Source organism: Salmo salar, chromosome ssa05 (assembly GCF_905237065.1).
Source record: "Salmo salar chromosome ssa05, Ssal_v3.1, whole genome shotgun sequence".
NCBI classification, from domain to species: Eukaryota; Metazoa; Chordata; class Actinopteri; order Salmoniformes; family Salmonidae; genus Salmo; species Salmo salar.
Genome location: NC_059446.1, coordinates 88,200,363 through 88,222,763, shown reverse-complemented (window position 1 = coordinate 88,222,763; position 22,401 = coordinate 88,200,363). Strand labels below are relative to the sequence as shown.

At 41.9% G+C, this 22,401-nt stretch overlaps 1 protein-coding gene across 5 annotated transcripts in view; it reads right to left on the bottom strand.

The window, feature by feature from the left end:
- Nucleotides 1-22,401, bottom strand: part of LOC106598556 (F-actin-uncapping protein LRRC16A) — a 294,757-nt gene that overhangs the window by 10,451 nt on the left and 261,905 nt on the right. For all 5 annotated transcript variants that reach the window (XM_045719317.1, XM_045719314.1, XM_045719318.1 and 2 more), the window contains 6 exons: nt 13,435-13,501; nt 11,594-11,805; nt 9,219-9,328; nt 8,542-9,013; nt 7,614-7,656; nt 6,830-7,072 (listed from right to left, as the gene is read on the bottom strand). In XM_045719317.1, the coding sequence (XP_045575273.1) occupies nt 6,830-7,072; nt 7,614-7,656; nt 8,542-9,013; nt 9,219-9,328; nt 11,594-11,805; nt 13,435-13,501 (1,147 nt within the window). The remainder of the gene's footprint in view (nt 1-6,829; nt 7,073-7,613; nt 7,657-8,541; nt 9,014-9,218; nt 9,329-11,593; nt 11,806-13,434; nt 13,502-22,401) is intronic.

Here is a 22,401-nt window from a genome sequence, read left to right as displayed (position 1 = left end):
AAATATATATATATTGTTTATCTGATCCATACTGTATCTATGCTCCTGTCCTCCATACCACTGGAATAAAATGTATATATATTGTGTTTATCTGATCCATACTGTATCTATGCTCCTGTCCTCCATACCATAGGAATAAAATGTATATATATTGTTTATCTGATCCATACTGTATCTATGCTCCTGTCCTCCATACCACTGGAATAAAATGTATATATATTGTTTATCTGATCCATACTGTATCTATGCTCCTGTCCTCCATACCACTGGAATAAAATGTATATATATTGTGTTTATCTGATCCATACTGTATCTATGCTCCTGTCCTCCATACCATAGGAATAAAATGTATATATATTGTTTATCTGATCCATACTGTATCTATGCTCCTGTCCTCCATACCACTGGAATAAAATGTATATATATTGTTTATCTGATCCATACTGTATCTATGCTCCTGTCCTCCATACCACTGGAATAAAATGTATATATATTGTGTTTATCTGATCCATACTGTATCTATGCTCCTGTCCTCCATACCATAGGAATAAAATGTATATATATTGTTTATCTGATCCATACTGTATCTATGCTCCTGTCCTCCATACCACTGGAATAAAATGTATATATATTGTTTATCTGATCCATACTGTATCTATGCTCCTGTCCTCCATACCACTGGAATAAAATGTATATATATTGTTTATCTGATCCATACTGTATCTATGCTCCTGTCCTCCATACCACTGGAATAAAATGTATATATATTGTGTTTATCTGATCCATACTGTATCTATGCTCCTGTCCTCCATACCATAGGAATAAAATGTATATATATTGTTTATCTGATCCATACTGTATCTATGCTCCTGTCCTCCATACCACTGGAATAAAATGTATATATATTGTGTTTATCTGATCCATACTGTATCTATGCTCCTGTCCTCCATACCATAGGAATAAAATGTATATATATTGTTTATCTGATCCATACTGTATCTATGCTCCTGTCCTCCATACCACTGGAATAAAATGTATATATATTGTTTATCTGATCCATACTGTATCTATGCTCCTGTCCTCCATACCACTGGAATAAAATGTATATATATTGTTTATCTGATCCATACTGTATCTATGCTCCTGTCCTCCATACCACTGGAATAAAATATATATATATTGTTTATCTGATCCATACTGTATCTATGCTCCTGTCCTCCATACCACTGGAATAAAATGTATATATATTGTTTATCTGATCCATACTGTATCTATGCTCCTGTCCTCCATACCACTGGAATAAAATGTATATATATTGTGTTTATCTGATCCATACTGTATCTATGCTCCTGTCCTCCATACCATAGGATAAAATGTATATATATTGTTTATCTGATCCATACTGTATCTATGCTCCTGTCCTCCATACCACTGGAATAAAATGTATATATATTGTTTATCTGATCCATACTGTATCTATGCTCCTGTCCTCCATACCACTGGAATAAAATATATATATATTGTTTATCTGATCCATACTGTATCTATGCTCCTGTCCTCCATACCACTGGAATAAAATGTATATATATTGTTTATCTGATCCATACTGTATCTATGCTCCTGTCCTCCATACCACTGGAATAATATATATATATATATATATATATATATATATATATACTGATCCATACTGTATCTATTCGTATACACTGATATATATATATATATATATTTTGTTTATCTGATCCATACTGTATCTATGCTCCTGTCCTCCATACCACTGGAATAATATATATATATATTTTGTTTATCTGATCCATACTGTATCTATGCTCCTGTCCTCCATACCACTGGAATAAAATGTATATATATTTTGTTTATCTGATCCATACTGTATCTATGCTCCTGTCCTCCATACCACTGGAATAAAATGTATATATATTTTGTTTATCTGATCCATACTGTATCTATGCTCCTGTCCTCCATACCACAGGAATAAAATGTATATATATTTTGTTTATCTGATCCTGGGCCATATGCAGTGTTCCTCACTGAGTTCCCTGAATTCCTATCGGATCTTGTAGTCATAGCAGATAATATTCTAATTTTTGGTGACTTTAACTTTCACATGGAAAAGTCCACAGACCCACTCCAAAAGGCTTTCGGAGCCATCATCGACTCAGTGGGTTTTGTCCAACATGTCTCTGGACCTACTCACTGCCACAGTCATACTCTGGACCTAGTTTTGTCCCATGGAATAAATGTTGTGGATCTTAATGTTTTTCCTCATAATCCTGGACTATCGGACCACCATTTTATTACGTTTGCAATTGCAACAAATAATCTGCTCAGACCCCAACCAAGGAGCATTAAAAGTCGTGCTATAAATTCTCAGACAACCCAAAGATTCCTTGATGCCCTTCCAGACTGCCTCTGCCTACCCAAGGACGTCAGAGGACAAAAATCAGTTAACCACCTAACCGAGGAACTCAATTTAACCTTGCGCAATACCCTAGATGCAGTTGCACCCCTAAAAATTAAAAACATCTGTCATAAGAAACTAGCTCCCTGGTATACAGAAAATACATGAGCTCTGAAGCAAGCTTCCAGAAAATTGGAACGGAAATGGCGCCACACCAAACTGGAAGTCTTCCGACAAGCTTGGAAAGACAGTACCGTGCAGTATCGAAGAGCCCTCACTGCTGCTCGATCATCCTATTTTTCCAACTTAATTGAGGAAAATAAGAACAATCCGAAATTTCTTTTTGATACTGTCGCAAAGCTAACTAAAAAGCAGCATTCCCCAAGAGAGGATGGCTTTCACTTCAGCAGTAATAAATTTATGAACTTCTTTGAGGAAAAGATCATGATCATTAGAAAGCAAATTACAGACTCCTCTTTAAATCTGGGTATTCCTCCAAAGCTCCATTGTCCTGAGTCTACACAACTCTGCCAGGACCTAGGATCAAGGGAGATACTAAAGTGTTTTAGTACTATATCTCTTGACACAATGATGAAAATAATCATGGCCTCCAAACCCTCAAGCTGCATACTGGACCCTATTCCAACTAAACTACTGAAAGAGCTGCTTCCTGTGCTTGGCCCTCCTATGTTGAACACAATAAACGGCTCTCTATCCACCGGATGTGTACCAAGCTCACTAAAAGTGGCAGTAATAAAGCCTCTCTTGAAAAAGCCGAATCTTGATCCAGAAATTATAAAAAGCTATCGGCCTATATCGAATCTTCCATTCCTCTCAAAAAAATTGAAAAAGCTGTTGCACAGCAACTCACTGCCTTCCTGAAGACAAACAATGTATACGAAACGCTTCAGTCTGGTTTTAGACCCCATCATAGCACTGAGACTGCACTTGTGAAGGTGGTAAATGACCTTTTAATGACGTCAGACCGAGGCTCTGCATCTGTCCTCGTGCTCCTAGATCTTAGTGCCGCTTTTGATACCATCGATCACCACATTCTTTTGGAGAGATTGGAAACCCAAATTGGTCTTCATGGACAAGTTCTGGCCTGGTTTAGATCTTATCTGTCGGAAAGATATCAGTTTGTCTCTGTGAATGGTTTGTCCTCTGACAAATCAATTGTAAATTTCGGTGTTCCTCAAGGTTCCGTTTTAGGACCACTATTGTTTTCACTATATATTTTACCTCTTGGGGATGTCATTCGAAAACATAATGTTCAATTTCACTGCTATGCGGACGACACACAGCTGTACATTTCAATGAAACATGGTGAAGCCCCAAAATTGCCCTCGCTAGAAGCCTGTGTTTCAGACATAAAGAAGTGGATGGCTGCAAACTTTCTACTTTTAAACTCGGACAAAACAGAGATGCTTGTTCTAGGTCCCAAGAAACAAAGAGATCTTCTGTTGAATCTGACAATTAATCTGGATGGTTGTACAGTCGTCTCAAATAAAACTGTGAAGGACCTCAGGCGTTACTCTGGACCCTGATCTCTCTTTTGAAGAACATATCAAGACTGTTTCAAGGACAGCTTTTTTCCATCTACGTAACATTGCAAAAATCAGAAATTTTCTGTCCAAAAATGACGCAGAAAAATTAATCCATGCTTTTGTTACTTCTAGGCTGGACTACTGCAATGCTCTACTTTCCGGCTACCTGGATAAAGCAGTAAATAAACTTCAGTTAGTGCTAAATACGGCTGCTAGAATCCTGACTAGAACCAAAAAATTTGATCATATTACTCCAGTGCTAGCCTCCCTACACTGGCTTCCTGTTAAGGCAAGGGCTGATTTCAAGGTTTTACTGCTAACCTACAAAGCATTACATGGGCTTGCTCCTACCTATCTTTCCGATTTGGTCCTGCCGTACATACCTACACGTACGCTACGGTCACAAGACGCAGGCCTCCTAATTGTCCCTAGAATTTCTAAGCAAACGGCTGGAGGTAGGGCTTTCTCCTATAGAGCTCCATTTTTATGGAATGGTCTGCCTACCAATGTGAGAGACGCAGACTCAGTCTCAACCTTTAAGTCTTTACTGAAGACTTATCTCTTCAGTAGGTCCTATGATTAAGTATAGTCTGGCCCAGGAGTGTGAAGGTGAACGGAAAGGCTGGAGCAACGAACCGCCCTTGCTGTCTCTGCCTTGCCGGTTCCCCTCTTTCCACTGGGATTCTCTGCCTCTAACCCTTTTACAGGGGCTGAGTCACTGGCTTACTGGTGTTCTTCCATGCCGTCCATGGGAGGGGTGCGTCACTTGAGTGGGTTGAGTCACTGACGTGGTCTTCCTGTCTGGGTTGGCGCCCCCCCTTGGGTTGTGCCATGGCGGAGATCGTTGTGGGCTATACTCGGCCTTGTCTTAGGACGGTAAGTTGGTGGTTGGAGACATCCCTCTAGTGGTGTGGGGGCTGTGCTTTGGCAAAGTGGGTGGGGTTATATCCTGCCTGTTTGGCCCTGTCCGGGGGTTTCATCGGATGGGGCCACAGTGTCTCCTGATCCCTCCTGTCTCAGCCTCCAGTATTTATGCTGCAGTAGTTTATGTGTCGGGGGGCTAGGGTCAGTCTGTTACATCTGGAGTATTTCTCTTGTCTTATCCGGTGTCCTGTGTGAATTTAAATATGCTCTCTCTAATTCTCTCTTTCTCTCTTTCTGTCTTTCTCTCGGAGGACCTGAGCCCTAGGACCATGCCTCAGGACTACCTGGTATGATGACTCCTTGCTGTCCCCAGTCCACCTGGCCGTGCTGCTGCTCCAGTTTCAACTGTTCTGCCTGCGGCTATGGAACCCTGACCTGTTCACCGGACGTGCTTGTTGCACCCTCGACAACTACTATGATTATTATTATTTGACCATGCTGGTCATTTATGAACATTTTACCATTTTAACATCTTGACCATGTTCTGTTATAATATCCACCCTGCACAGCCAGAAGAGGACTGGCCACCCCTCATAGCCTGGTTCCTCTCTAGGTTTCTTCCTAGGTTTTTGGCCTTTCTAGGGAGTTTTTCCTAGGGAGTTTTTCCTAGCCACCGTGCTTCTTTCACATGCTTTGCTTGCTGTTTGGGGTTTTAGGCTGGGTTTCTGTACAGCACTTTGAGATATCAGCTGATGTACGAAGGGCTATATAAAAATAAATTTGATTTGATTTGATTTGTTTATCTGATCCATACTGTATCTATGCTCCTGTCCTCCATACCACTGGAATAATATATATATATATTGTTTATCTGATCCATACTGTATCTATGCTCCTGTCCTCCATACCATAGGAATAAAATGTATATATATTTTGTTTATCTGTATCTATGCTCCTGGCTGTTCACTATACCACAGGAATAAAACAAAAATACAGTATCAATCTGTGTTATGTAAACGCTCCATACTCTACCAACAGGGCCTGAAGTTACCACACACCACCTGCCAAACGTGAGTCTGTCTCACCAGCCACTGTGGAGGGTGGTTGGCTCCACAGTGCATTTGGGAATAAAAATAGTCAAGTATGATCACATTTATAGTCAAATAAATGCTGCAGTAGCTGTTTTCAAAGTATTTAGGGACATTTTGTTTCATAGCTGGTAAATTAATTGCACAAAGTCAAAGAACTACAAATCCTATATAGGCTTTTCCACCTCGCTCTGCAACACTGCCTGGCTGGGGTGAAGAGCTGGTGCACGTGACACATTCCCTCCAGCCATGTTGTTTTTCTGTGTTTGACTTTCAACAGCTAGAGAAGAGAAGACAACGCTTCTACTAGTCAGACTCAATCTCACAGGCACTAACATGACTGACTTCACGCTACCACGGTAACCGCCCGCCCTTAAAGGGGAAAAAATAACAATATTCAATCAACCACATTAGTTACTTCTTACTAGTAACACATGTGCTGTTTAAGAAGCATTACAAAGAATGTTCATCTGTTTTTGTGTGTGTTTTGTTAGTGTAATTTTAAATGAAATAAAAACATTTTGGCTGGTACCAATTTCTCTGTCTACCAATTCTCCTGGCTGTTATCCATACTAATGGAAGGATATAAGAATATCCAGTATATGGGTACATCTCGTTGCTCCATATTACAGGCCTACCTATGCTCCTGGCTGTTATCCATACTAATGGAAGGATATAAGAATATCCAGTATATGGGTACATCTCGTTGCTCCATATTACAGGCCTACCTATGCTCCTGGCTGTTATCCATACTAATGGAAGGATATAAGAATATCCAGTATATGGGTACATCTCAATGCCCCATATTACAGGCCAACCTATGCTCCTGGCTGTTATCCATACTAATGGAAGCATATAATAATATCCAGTATATGGGTACATCTCAATGCTCCATATTACAGGCCTACCTATGCTCCTGCTACTGCTGGTGCGCGGCTTCTGAAGGATGGAGGGTCGGGCAGCGAGGGCTGGCTTGGTGCCCTGAAGAGGGGGTTTAGGACTGGAACTGGAGGTAATGCGGTTTCTAGGGACCGTCTCTGGTTTGGCCTCCCCACCACGAGGGCTCTTCTCTGGGGAGCCGACCAGCACCACCCCCTCTGCCTTGGAGCCACCTGGAGACCTGCTCTCTGTTGGGATAGGCTGGCCCTTCACTGCGCACACACATTATCAAATCAAAATGGTATTTATCACATGTGCCGAATACAACAGGTGTAGGTAGACCTTACAGTGAAATGCTTACTTACAAGCCCTTAACCAACAATGCCGTTTTAAGAAAAATAAGTGTTAAGAAAGTATTCACTGAAATAAACTGAAGTAAAAAATGAATAAATAAAATTAAAAAATAGATAAATAACAAATAATTAAGGAGCAACAATAAAATAACAGTAGTGAGGCTATATAGTCGGGCACACATGGCCATTCACAGGACACACAGAAGTCAACAAGTCACACAAATCATTCACAAAACGAGTCTTCTCGTTCAGTCACTAACTGTACAAACTTCATTACCTTCAGTCACGGTCACATGCAAACACATGCATGAGTTCATGTCCAAGATCAGCTTCAATTTGACAGTCTAAATAAAGGCAGTCAGGGTGAATCAATACACATCTGTGGTCCAGGAAATATAGTCTCCCACGTCATGTGATTCCCACTCTGTAAACATAAACAAGCCAGTAGAGATGAACTCACCGCTGCCACTGCTGTCTGGACTGGACGACTGGTCATACTGGTCCTGGGGGAGACAGACAGACAACCCTGGGTTCAGTCACAGCATCTACTATAGATCAACCTACTAATACTGTGGACGTTACTGTCTCCTATCTACTTAGCGTCCCAGCTAGCTCTTAGCATACAATACGTGTTGTGCTGTATTTATTTCCAGCAGCAGGTGGTGCTGTAGTGTAACAGAGTGACTGGGCTTAGGTCCAGCCATACAGCCCAGCACCATGATCCCGCCAACAGATGGCACATGACAGCCCGCTTGGACTTTGCCAAAAGGCACCTAAAGGATTCTCAGACCATGAGAAACAATATTCTCTGGTCTGATGAAACCAAGATTGAACTCTTTGGCCTGAATGCCAAGCGTCACGCCTGGAGGAAACCTGGCACCATCCCTACGGTGAAGCATGGTGATGGCAGCATCATGCTGTGGGGATGTTTTTCAGAGACAGCGACTGGGAGACTAGTCAGGATCGACGGAAAGATGAACAGAGCAAAGTACAGAGAGATCCTTGATGAAAACCTGCTAAAATAGCTGTGCAGCAACACTCCCCATCCAACCTGACAGAGCTTGAGAGGATTTGCAGAGAAGAATGGGATAAACTCCCCAAATGCAGGTGTGCCAAGCTTGTAGCATCATACCCAAGAAGACTCCAGGCTGTAATCATTGCCAAAGGTGCTTCAACAGATTAGGGCCTAATTCATTTAATTCAATGGACTGATTCTCTTATATGAACTATAACTCAGTAAAATAGTTGAAATTGTTGCATGTTGCATTTATATTTTTGTTCAGTATATAAACCAGTACAGACAGTTACAGTAATATATTACCTTTGATTCACCAGTACAGACAGATGTAGTTACAGTAATATATTACTTTTGATTCACCAGTACTGACCTTATGTGATCCGAAGGTCCGTCTCTCCTGCTTGGCCTTCATCTCCGCCAGGAGTCCAGTCCCCATCACCTGCACCCCGTAGCGCCTCCCCCCCTGGGGACTACCCTTACTGTCCCCATCTGACACCTCATCCATAGAGTCTGGGGTCCGGAGCTCCTCAGACCGGTCTGAGCTGCTGCTGCAGTCCAGGGGTTGGGTGAGCTGGCTGGGATGGGTGGGCTGGGTCTTGGCCTCCTTGACCTTGGTTGGTGGTTCTGGAGCTTGGCTCTTCAGGGAGGCCTTAGGGGAGGAAGGTCCCTCGGGGACGGTGGTTACTGGAGCTGGGGTTTGGGCTGGAGCTGGGGTAGACTGGTTCTTCTCTGACTTGTCTTTGTCTGAAGACTTGGAGGTGCGAGACTTGATGAGGTTGAGGAAACCTCCTTTACTCTTCTTCTTCTCCCCATCCTGGGAGTCTGAAGTCTTTAGGGAACGTCTGAGAGGGGGAAGGAGGGGGAAGAAGAGAGGGGGGAGTGAGAGAGAGAGGGAGAGCGAAAGAGAGGAGTGAGAGACGGAGAGAGAGGGGAGTGGGAGACAGAGAGAGAGCGAGAGAGTTAACCTTTTCAATATAAACATGGCTGAAAGAGCAAGAGGACTGAAAGAGCAAGTAATTTTTCATAGTGATGAGTCGTAACACTTACTTCGAGTCCATCTTGGTGACTTTCTTGGAGAAGAACTCGTCCACCCCCTCATCAACCCTTCCATGCAGGCCGTTCTGCTCTCCGTCCTGAGACGTGGTGCTGCTGATTTGCTGTGAAGTAAAAATACAGGGTTGTTATAACACCATGACAATACAGGGTTGTTATAACACAATACCACTACAGGGTTGTTATAACCCCATGACAATACAGGGTTGTTATAACACCATGACAATACAGGGTTGTTATAACACCATACCAATACAGGGTTGTTATAACACCATGCCACTACTGGGTTGTTATTATACCATACCACTACAGGGTTGTTATAACACCATGACAATACAGGGTTGTTATAACACCATACCAATACAGGGTTGTTATAACACAATACCACTACAGGGTTGTTATAACACCATACCAATACAGGGTTGTTATAACACCATACCACTACAGGGTTGTTATAACACCATACCACTACAGGGTTGTTATAACACCATACCACTACAGGGTTGTTATAACACCATGACAATACAGGGTTGTTATAACACCATACCACTACAGGGTTGTTATAACACCATGACAATACAGGGTTGTTATAACACCATACCAATACAGGGTTGTTATAACACCATACCACTACAGGGTTGTTATAACACCATGCCACTACAGGGTTGTTATAACACCATACCACTACAGGGTTGTTATAACACCATGCCACTACAGGGTTGTTATAACACCATACCACTACAGGGTTGTTATAACACCATGCCACTACAGGGTTGTTATAACACCATGCCACTACTGGGTTGTTATTATACCATACCACTACAGGGTTGTTATAACACCATACCAATACAGGGTTGTTATAACACCATGACAATACAGGGTTGTTATAACACCATACCACTACAGGGTTGTTATAACACCATACCAATACAGGGTTGTTATAACACCATACCACTACAGGGTTGTTATAACACCATGACAATACAGGGTTGTTATAACACCATACCACTACAGGGTTGTTATAACACCATACCACTACAGGGTTGTTATAACACCATGACAATACAGGGTTGTTATTACACCATACCACTACAGGGTTGTTATAACACCATGACAATACAGGGTTGTTATAACACCATGACAATACAGGGTTGTTATAACACCATACCACTACAGGGTTGTTATAACACCATACCACTACAGGGTTGTTATAACACCATGACAATACAGGGTTGTTATAACACAATACCACTACAGGGTTGTTATAACACCATACCACTACAGGGTTGTTATAACACCATGACAATACAGGGTTGTTATAACACCATGACAATACAGGGTTGTTATAACACCATACCACTACAGGGTTGTTATAACACCATACCACTACAGGGTTGTTATAACACCATGACAATACAGGGTTGTTATAACACAATACCACTACAGGGTTGTTATAACACCATACCACTACAGGGTTGTTATAACACCATGACAATACAGGGTTGTTATAACACAATACCACTACAGGGTTGTTATAACACAATACCACTACAGGGTTGTTATAACACCATGACAATACAGGGTTGTTATAACACCATGACAATACAGGGTTGTTATAACACAATACCACTACAGGGTTGTTATAACACAATACCACTACAGGGTTGTTATAACACCATGACAATACAGGGTTGTTATTACACCATACCACTACAGGGTTGTTATAACACCATACCACTACAGGGTTGTTATAACACCATACCACTACAGGGTTGTTATAACACCATACCACTACAGGGTTGTTATAACACCATGCCACTACAGGGTTGTTATTACACCATACCACTACAGGGTTGTTATAACACCATGACAATACAGGGTTGTTATAACACCATACCAATACAGGGTTGTTATAACACCATACCAATACAGGGTTGTTATAACACCATGACAATACAGGGTTGTTATAACACCATACCAATACAGGGTTGTTATAACACCATATCAATACAGGGTTGTTATAACACCATGACAATACAGGGTTGTTATAACACCATAACAATACAGGGTTGTTATAACACCATGACAATACAGGGTTGTTATAACACCATACCACTACAGGGTTGTTATAACACCAAGACAATACAGGGTTGTTATAACACATGACAGATAAACTACTTTATAAAGTAAGAAAGGGCTAGTTGTGTGTTTGAGAACAAGAGTAAAACTTTGTTCTAAAATAAACCCCATACTCACGCCAAAGGTTCTTACTCTGGGGTTCTTGTTAGAACTAAATCATTGACATCTACCTTATGGACTGTGCTGTTCTGCTCATTATCCCACCAGTAACTCACAGTGGTGATACTCACCGGTATCTTACTGGACTGCATCTTCTTGTTCCTGCGAGGCCGTAGTTTGGTGAAGTGCTGCAGCTTCTTGGCCTCGTCTGAGGGCAGTTCTCCCATGGCCCCTGACGGTCTCTTCTCTAACCTAGAGAGGCTAGGAGCAGGGGAAGGTGCAGGAGGGTCCTCTGTGTGGATAGGAACATCTTCCAGGGCCTTGTCAAGGTCAAACTCCATCTCTACAAGATCAGAGGTCGCAGGTTATAGACAGGTCAGAGGATTACATACTGTACATGGTGAGATAATTATGAATAAGTAAGCATTTTGCAGTTTAGGTGTATCATATTTAGTTAGTTCATACGTTTATTATCTTACTAGTAACACTATGTCATGAAACACACTTCACAAAACAAATTTCTGCATTTATAAATGTCTTCTATCTAAAACATAGTTATATAAAACAAAAGAAGAAAACTCTCTGTCAGAACCTAAAACTAGAGGTATGTTATCTAGAGCCAGCTCTCTGTCAGAACCTAAAACTAGAGGTATGTTATCTAAACCAGCTCTCTGTCAGAACCTAAAACTAGAGGTATGTTATCTAAACCAGCTCTCTGTCAGAACCTAAAACTAGAGGTATGTTATCTAAACCAGCTCTCTGTCAGAACCTAAAACTAGAGGTATGTTATCTAAACCAGCTCTCTGTCAGAACCTAAAACTAGAGGTATGTTATCTAAACCAGCTCTCTGTCAGAACCTAAAACTAGAGGTATGTTATCTAAACCAGCTCTCTGTCAGAACCTAAAACTAGAGGTATGTTATCTAAACCAGCTCTCTGTCAGAACCTAAAACTAGAGGTATGTTATCTAAACCAGCTCTCTGTCAGAACCTAAAACTAGAGGTATGTTATCTAAACCAGCTCTCTGTCAGAACCTAAAACTAGAGGTATGTTATCTAGAGCCAGCTCTCTGTCAGAACCTAAAACTAGAGGTATGTTATCTAGAGCCAGCTCTCTGTCAGAACCTAAAACTAGAGGTATGTTATCTAAACCAGCTCTCTGTCAGAACCTAAAACTAGAGGTATGTTATCTAAACCAGCTCTCTGTCAGAACCTAAAACTAGAGGTATGTTATCTAGAGCCAGCTCTCTGTCAGAACCTAAAACTAGAGGTATGTTATCTAGAGCCAGCTCTCTGTCAGAACCTAAAACTAGAGGTATGTTATCTAAACCAGCTCTCTGTCAGAACCTAAAACTAGAGGTATGTTATCTAAACCAGCTCTCTGTCAGAACCTAAAACTAGAGGTATGTTATCTAAACCAGCTCTCTGTCAGAACCTAAAACTAGAGGTATGTTATCTAAACCAGCTCTCTGTCAGAACCTAAAACTAGAGGTATGTTATCTAAACCAGCTCTCTGTCAGAACCTAAAACTAGAGGTATGTTATCTAGAGCCAGCTCTCTGTCAGAACCTAAAACTAGAGGTATGTTATCTAAACCAGCTCTCTGTCAGAACCTAAAACTAGAGGTATGTTATCTAAACCAGCTCTCTGTCAGAACCTAAAACTAGAGGTATGTTATCTAGACCAGCTCTCTGTCAGAACCTAAAACTAGAGGTATGTTATCTAAACCAGCTCTCTGTCAGAACCTAAAACTAGAGGTATGTTATCTACAGCCAGCTCTCTGTCAGAACCTAAAACTAGAGGTGTGTTATCTAAACCAGCTCTCTGTCAGAACCCTAAAACTAGAGGTATGTTATCTAGTTCATTATTTATCAGCTTCTAGTACAGGCAGTAGTAACACAACAACAATCTGTCATGGTCCACACGTCACAACGTTGATCTGATACTAGCTGTCTGCTTGGTCGAGGAGACTCACCGAAGGCACGAGAAACTGGACGGAGCATTCTACTGTGGATGCTTTTCCTCTTGGACTTGGGAGTCATCTGGAAAGAACACAGATATTTACTCATAAGAGACGCCATAACTACTATCACCAAAACCTTCTGATACTCAGCCAGCCCTCTTACAGTAGACTGGGATGTCCATCTTCATCCACAGACACAAAACACACTTCACTGAGTGTAATGTGTCAATGCTGCATTTGAATTCAACACATCATTTCAATACTAGTTTGCGTAAAAGATGAAGTGATCTTTATCTTGTTCGGTTTTTCCCCTCTCGCTACCAAAACAAAACCAAACCAAAAATGAGGACAGAACACTAACTAACAGGAGATGTGTACTGCTGCATCAATTTTGACAGGACAGAACACTAACTGACAGGAGATGTGTACTGCTGCATCAATATTGACAGGACAGAACACTAACTAACAGGAGATGTGTACTGCTGCATCAATATTGACAGGACAGAACACTAACTAACAGGAGATGTCAAAGAGATACTGCTGCATCAATATTGACAGGACAGAACACTAACTAACAGGAGATGTGTACTGCTGCATCAATATTGACAGGACAGAACACTAACTAACAGGAGATGTGTACTGCTGCATCAATATTGACAGGACAGAACACTAACTAACAGGAGATGTGTACTGCTGCATCAATATTGACAGGACAGAACACTAACTAACAGGAGATGTGTACTGCTGCATCAATATTGACAGGACAGAACACTAACTAACAGGAGATGTGTACTGCTGCATCAATATTGACAGGACAGAACACTAACTAACAGGAGATGTGTACTGCTGCATCAATATTGACAGGACAGAACACTAACTAACAGGAGATGTAAGCATAACTCTAACGGCAACCTTTAAAAGTCCTGACCATTACCCTAAATGACATTTCACATCCCCACTCTTTACACACTGAATGAGATTTTTTTTAAATCATAAAACACGAGGGTGAAACAATAATAAAGCTTTGTGCTAGAGATGTGATACACTTGGCCAGCTCTTTTTAACTGGAGAGAAAGAGAGAAAGAGAGAGAGAGCCAGAGAGAGAGAGCAGAGAGAGAGAGAGACAGAGCCAGAGAGAGAGCGAGAGAAAGAGAGCCAGAGAGAGAGTGAGAAAAAGAGAGCCAGAGAGAGAGAGAGAGAGAGCCAGAGAGAGAGAGACAGAGAGAGAGAGACAGAGAGAGAGAGACAGAGAGAGAGAGACAGAGAGAGAGAGCCAGAGAGAGAGAGAGAGAGAGAGAGAGAGAGAGAGAGAGAGAGAGAGAGAGACAGAGAGAGAGAGCCAGAGAGAGAGAGCCAGAGAGAGAGAGAGAGCCAGAGAGAGAGAGAGAGAGAGAGACAGAGAGAGAGAGAGCCAGAGAGAGAGAGACAGAGAGAGAGAGAGAGAGAGAGAGAGACAGAGAGAGAGAGCGCGCCAGAGAGAGAGAGAGAGAGAGCCAGAGAGAGAGACAGAGAGAGAGAGAGCGCGACAGAGAGAGAGAGAGAGCCAGAGAGAGAGACAGAGAGAGAGAGAGCGCCAGAGAGAGAGAGCGAGAGCTCTTGGCCAGTACCATCCAGATCTCCTTGGTTATTTCATCTTTCAGGATCTGAGCCCTTGGTCACAAAACTACTTCTAATCAGTATCTCTGATACAATAACTGTCTGTTCCCCATCACCCCAGCATAACCATAATCCTCTTTCCTATCAGATATATATCATACAGTATCAACACAATCATCTATGGATGCTTCTCATGAATATACCAGAGATGGAGATTTGACACACAGTGAGTGAAGTGAAGACAACAGTATTTCAGGTGACATTGTGACACTGTGTGTGACATCATGACCAGGTGAACATGGAACACAACATGTGGTGTTCCAGCAGTGCAGTGTGGAATGATGCAATGAGGGAGGGGTATTGCATCAGGAGTTTGACAAGCAAATACTTGCAACAAGATATGATCTCTCCCGCGCCGGGCCCCACTGTCCTATCTCCCGCGCCAGGCCCCACTGTCCTATCTCCCCGCGTCAGGCCCCACTGTCCTATCTCCCCGCGTCAGGCCCCACTGTCCTATCTCCCCGCGCCAGGCCCCACTGTCCTATCTCCCCGCGCCAGGCCCCACTGTCCTATCTCACCGCGTCAGGCCCCACTGTCCTATCTCCCCGCGTCAGGCCCCACTGTCCTATCTCCCCGCGCCAGGCCCCACTGTCCTCTCTCCCCGCGCCAGGCCCCACTGTCCTCTCTCCCGCGCCAGGCCCCACTGTCCTCTCTCCCCGCGCCAGGCCCCACTGTCCTCTCTCCCCGCGCCAGGCCCCACTGTCCTCTCTCCCCGCGCCAGGCCCCACTGTCCTCTCTCCCCGCGCCAGGCCCCACTGTCCCTCTCTCCCCGCGCTTCAGGCCCCACTGTCCCATCTCTCCGCGCTTCAGGCCCCACTGTCCCATCTCACCGCTTCAGGCCCCACTGTCCCATCTCTCCGCTTCAGGCCCCACTGTCCCATCTCACCGCATCAGGCCCCACTGTCCCATCTCACCGCATCAGGCCCCACTGTCCTATCTCACCGCGCCAGGCCCCACTGTCCTATCTCACCGCGTCAGGCCCCACTGTCCTATCTCACCGCGTCAGGCCCCACTGTCCTATCTCACCGCGCCAGGCCCCACTGTCCTCTCTCCCCGCGCCAGGCCCCACTGTCCTATCTCACCGCGTCAGGCCCCACTGTCCTATCTCACCGCGTCAGGCCCCACTGTCCTATCTCACCGCGCCAGGCCCCACTGTCCTATCTCACCGCGTCAGGCCCCACTGTCCTATCTCACCGCGTCAGGCCCCACTGTCCTATCTCACTGTGTCAGGCCCCACACGCTCACCATCTGACAGATAAAAACTCTTGTGTCTTGTTCAAAAGATGCTTTTCATCAAATCCTGTTTCAGTGTGAACAGAGATTTTCATCTCTTGAAGAGATTAAAATGGCCTCAATCTCTAACCGGACCAGGTCTGAACCAACAGATCCAACTCAGTAGTCAGTTCACGTTGGGCCAGGCTGGGCAGAGAGGGAGGCAAGGGAGGGAGAGAGGCAGGGGAGGAAGGGAGGAAGGGAAGAGTGGAGGGGAGGGCTAGTGTCTGTCGGGCCAGTTTCCCCTCAGGGCTGCCACATTCTGATGGCTCAGATAAAATGAGAGAGAGAGAGAGAGAGAGAGAGAGAGAGAGAGAGAGAGAGAGAGAGAGAGAGAGAGAGGACTGAACAAGGATGGTCTTTGTGTTACTGTACCAGCTAGTGGACAGACAGACATACAGAACAGGGTGGGTGAGAGAAAGACTGAAAAATAGTGAGAGAGAGTCGAGAGTTACTTACACTGGTGCAGCATAGAGTCTCCATGATGCAAAGGTTGAAAGAGAAGGAAGGAAGGAAGGAAGGAAGGAAGGAAGGAAGGAAGGAAGGAAGGAAGGAAAGAAGGAAGGAAGGAAGGAAGGAAGGAAGGAAGGAAGGAAGGAAGGAAGGAAGGAAGGAAGGAAGGAAGGAAGGAAGGAAGGAGAGAAAAGAGCAGAAAAGAAGGGAAAGGAGAGAAGATAAAGGCTCAATGAATTCAGAAGAAAAATGAAAAGACACTGGAGAGAGAGAACTCTATAGGTAGATCATTAGAGAGAGAGAACTCTATAGGTAGATCATTAGAGAGAGAGAGAGAACTCTATAGGTAGATCATTAGAGAGAGAGAGAGAACTCTATAGGTAGATCATTAGAGAGAGAGAGAACTCTATAGGTAGATCATTAGAGAGAGAGAACTCTATAGGTAGATCATTAGAGAGAGAGAACTCTATAGGTAGATCATTAGAGAGAGAGAACTCTATAGGTAGATCATTAGAGAGAGAGAACTCTATAGGTAGATCATTAGAGAGAGAGAACTCTATAGGTAGATCATTAGAGAGAGAGAACTCTATAGGTAGATCATTAGAGAGAGAGAGAGACTCTATAGGTAGATCATTAGAGAGAGAGAACTCTATAGGTAGATCATTAGAGAGAGAGAGAACTCTATAGGTAGATCATTAGAGAGAGAGAACTCTATAGGTAGATCATTAGAGAGAGAGAACTCTATAGGTAGATCATTAGAGAGAGAGAACTCTATAGGTAGATCATTAGAGAGAGAGAACTCTATAGGTAGATCATTAGAGAGAGAGAGAACTCTATAGGTAGATCATTAGAGAGAGAGAGAACTCTATAGGTAGATCATTAGAGAGAGAGAAGACTCTATAGGTAGATCATTAGAGAGAGAGAGAACTCTATAGGTAGATCATTAGAGAGAGAGAGAGAACTCTATAGGTAGATCATTAGAGAGAGAGAGAACTCTATAGGTAGATCATTAGAGAGAGAGAGAACTCTATAGGTAGATCATTAGAGAGAGAGAACTCTATAGGTAGATCATTAGAGAGAGAGAGAACTCTATAGGTAGATCATTAGAGAGAGAGAGAACTCTATAGGTAGATCATTAGAGAGAGAGAACTCTATAGGTAGATCATTAGAGAGAGAGAGAACTCTATAGGTAGATCATTAGAGAGAGAGAGAACTCTATAGGTAGATCATTAGAGAGAGAGAACTCTATAGGTAGATCATTAGAGAGAGAGAACTCTATAGGTAGATCATTAGAGAGAGAGAGAACTCTATAGGTAGATCATTAGAGAGAGAGAGAACTCTATAGGTAGATCATTAGAGAGAGAGAGAACTCTATAGGTAGATCATTAGAGAGAGAGAACTCTATAGGTAGATCATTAGAGAGAGAGAACTCTATAGGTAGATCATTAGAGAGAGAGAGACTCTATAGGTAGATCATTAGAGAGAGAGAGACTCTATAGGTAGATCATTAGAGAGAGAGAACTCTATAGGTAGATCATTAGAGAGAGAGAACTCTATAGGTAGATCATTAGAGAGAGAGAGAACTCTATAGGTAGATCATTAGAGAGAGAGAGAGAACTCTATAGGTAGATCATTAGAGAGAGAGAACTCTATAGGTAGATCATTAGAGAGAGAGAACTCTATAGGTAGATCATTAGAGAGAGAGAACTCTATAGGTAGATCATTAGAGAGAGAGAACTCTATAGGTAGATCATTAGAGAGAGAGAGAGAACTCTATAGGTAGATCATTAGAGAGAGAGAACTCTATAGGTAGATCATTAGAGAGAGAGAACTCTATAGGTAGATCATTAGAGAGAGAGAGAGAACTCTATAGGTAGATCATTAGAGAGAGAGAGAACTCTATAGGTAGATCATTAGAGAGAGAGAGAACTCTATAGGTAGATCATTAGAGAGAGAGAGAACTCTATAGGTAGATCATTAGAGAGAGAGAACTCTATAGGTAGATCATTAGAGAGAGAGAACTCTATAGGTAGATCATTAGAAGAGAGAGAACTCTATAGGTAGATCATTAGAGAGAGAGAAACTCTATAGGTAGATCATTAGAGAGAGAGAGAACTCTATAGGTAGATCATTAGAGAGAGAGAGAACTCTATAGGTAGATCATTAGAGAGAGAGAACTCTATAGGTAGATCATTAGAGAGAGAGAACTCTATAGGTAGATCATTAGAGAGAGAGAGACTCTATAGGTAGATCATTAGAGAGAGAGAGAACTCTATAGGTAGATCATTAGAGAGAGAGAACTCTATAGGTAGATCATTAGAGAGAGAGAGAACTCTATAGGTAGATCATTAGAGAGAGAGAACTCTATAGGTAGATCATTAGAGAGAGAGAGAACTCTATAGGTAGATCATTAGAGAGAGAGAGAACTCTATAGGTAGATCATTAGAGAGAGAGAGAACTCTATAGGTAGATCATTAGAGAGAGAGAACTCTATAGGTAGATCATTAGAGAGAGAGAACTCTATAGGTAGATCATTAGAGAGAGAGAGACTCTATAGGTAGATCATTAGAGAGAGAGAGAACTCTATAGGTAGATCATTAGAGAGAGAGAACTCTATAGGTAGATCATTAGAGAGAGAGAACTCTATAGGTAGATCATTAGAGAGAGAGAGAACTCTATAGGTAGATCATTAGAGAGAGAGAAACTCTATAGGTAGATCATTAGAGAGAGAGAACTCTATAGGTAGATCATTAGAGAGAGAGAACTCTATAGGTAGATCATTAGAGAGAGAGAGAACTCTATAGGTAGATCATTAGAGAGAGAGAACTCTATAGGTAGATCATTAGAGAGAGAGAACTCTATAGGTAGATCATTAGAGAGAGAGAGAACTCTATAGGTAGATCATTAGAGAGAGAGAACTCTATAGGTAGATCATTAGAGAGAGAGAGACTCTATAGGTAGATCATTAGAGAGAGAGAACTCTATAGGTAGATCATTAGAGAGAGAGAACTCTATAGGTAGATCATTAGAGAGAGAGAACTCTATAGGTAGATCATTAGAGAGAGAGAGAACTCTATAGGTAGATCATTAGAGAGAGAGAACTCTATAGGTAGATCATTAGAGAGAGAGAGAACTCTATGGGTAGATCATTAGAGAGAGAGAACTCTATAGGTAGATCATTAGAGAGAGAGAGAACTCTATAGGTAGATCATTAGAGAGAGAGAACTCTATAGGTAGATCATTAGAGAGAGAGAACTCTATAGGTAGATCATTAGAGAGAGAGAACTCTATAGGTAGATCATTAGAGAGAGAGAACTCTATAGGTAGATCATTAGAGAGAGAGAACTCTATAGGTAGATCATTAGAGAGAGAGAACTCTATAGGTAGATCATTAGAGAGAGAGAGAACTCTATAGGTAGATCATTAGAGAGAGAGAACTCTATAGGTAGATCATTAGAGAGAGAGAACTCTATAGGTAGATCATTAGAGAGAGAGAACTCTATAGGTAGATCATTAGAGAGAGAGAGAACTCTATAGGTAGATCATTAGAGAGAGAGAGAACTCTATAGGTAGATCATTAGAGAGAGAGAACTCTATAGGTAGATCATTAGAGAGAGAGAACTCTATAGGTAGATCATTAGAGAGAGAGAGAACTCTATAGGTAGATCATTAGAGAGAGAGAAACTCTATAGGTAGATCATTAGAGAGAGAGAAACTCTATAGGTAGATCATTGAGAAGAGAGAGAGAACTCTATAGGTAGATCATTAGAGAGAGAGGAACTCTATAGGTAGATCATTAGAGAGAGAGAGAACTCTATAGGTAGATCATTAGAGAGAGAGAGAACTCTATAGGTAGATCATTAGAGAGAGAGAGAACTCTATAGGTAGATCATTAGAGAGAGAGAGAACTCTATAGGTAGATCATTAGAGAGAGAGAACTCTATAGGTAGATCATTAGAGAGAGAGAGGACTCTATAGGTAGATCATTAGAGAGAGAGAGAACTCTATAGGTAGATCATTAGAGAGAGAGAGAACTCTATAGGTAGATCATTAGAGAGAGAGAGAGAACTCTATAGGTAGATCATTAGAGAGAGAGGAACTCTATAGGTAGATCATTAGAGAGAGAGAACTCTATAGGTAGATCATTAGAGAGAGAGAACTCTATAGGTAGATCATTAGAGAGAGAGAGAACTCTATAGGTAGATCATTAGAGAGAGAGAGAACTCTATAGGTAGATCATTAGAGAGAGAGAGAACTCTATAGGTAGATCATTAGAGAGAGAGAGAACTCTATAGGTAGATCATTAGAGAGAGAGAGAGAACTCTATAGGTAGATCATTAGAGAGAGAGAGAACTCTATAGGTAGATCATTAGAGAGAGAGAGAGACTCTATAGGTAGATCATTAGAGAGAGAGAACTCTATAGGTAGATCATTAGAGAGAGAGAGGAACTCTATAGGTAGATCATTAGAGAGAGAGAGAACTCTATAGGTAGATCATTAGAGAGAGAGAGAACTCTATAGGTAGATCATTAGAGAGAGAGAACTCTATAGGTAGATCATTAGAGAGAGAGAACTCTATAGGTAGATCATTAGAGAGAGAGAACTCTATAGGTAGATCATTAGAGAGAGAGAGAACTCTATAGGTAGATCATTAGAGAGAGAGAGGAACTCTATAGGTAGATCATTAGAGAGAGAGAAGAACTCTATAGGTAGATCATTAGAGAGAGAGAGAGAACTCTATAGGTAGATCATTAGAGAGAGAGAGACTCTATAGGTAGATCATTAGAGAGAGAGAACTCTATAGGTAGATCATTAGAGAGAGAGAGAGAACTCTATAGGTAGATCATTAGAGAGAGAGAGAACTCTATAGGTAGATCATTAGAGAGAGAGAACTCTATAGGTAGATCATTAGAGAGAGAGAGAACTCTATAGGTAGATCATTAGAGAGAGAGAACTCTATAGGTAGATCATTAGAGAGAGAGAACTCTATAGGTAGATCATTAGAGAGAGAGAGAACTCTATAGGTAGATCATTAGAGAGAGAGAACTCTATAGGTAGATCATTAGAGAGAGAGAGAACTCTATAGGTAGATCATTAGAGAGAGAGAACTCTATAGGTAGATCATTAGAGAGAGAGAACTCTATAGGTAGATCATTAGAGAGAGAGAACTCTATAGGTAGATCATTAGAGAGAGAGAGACTCTATAGGTAGATCATTAGAGAGAGAGAACTCTATAGGTAGATCATTAGAGAGAGAGAACTCTATAGGTAGATCATTAGAGAGAGAGAACTCTATAGGTAGATCATTAGAGAGAGAGAACTCTATAGGTAGATCATTAGAGAGAGAGAACTCTATAGGTAGATCATTAGAGAGAGAGAGAACTCTATAGGTAGATCATTAGAGAGAGAGAACTCTATAGGTAGATCATTAGAGAGAGAGAGAACTCTATAGGTAGATCATTAGAGAGAGAGAACTCTATAGGTAGATCATTAGAGAGAGAGAGAGAACTCTATAGGTAGATCATTAGAGAGAGAGAACTCTATAGGTAGATCATTAGAGAGAGAGAGAGAACTCTATAGGTAGATCATTAGAGAGAGA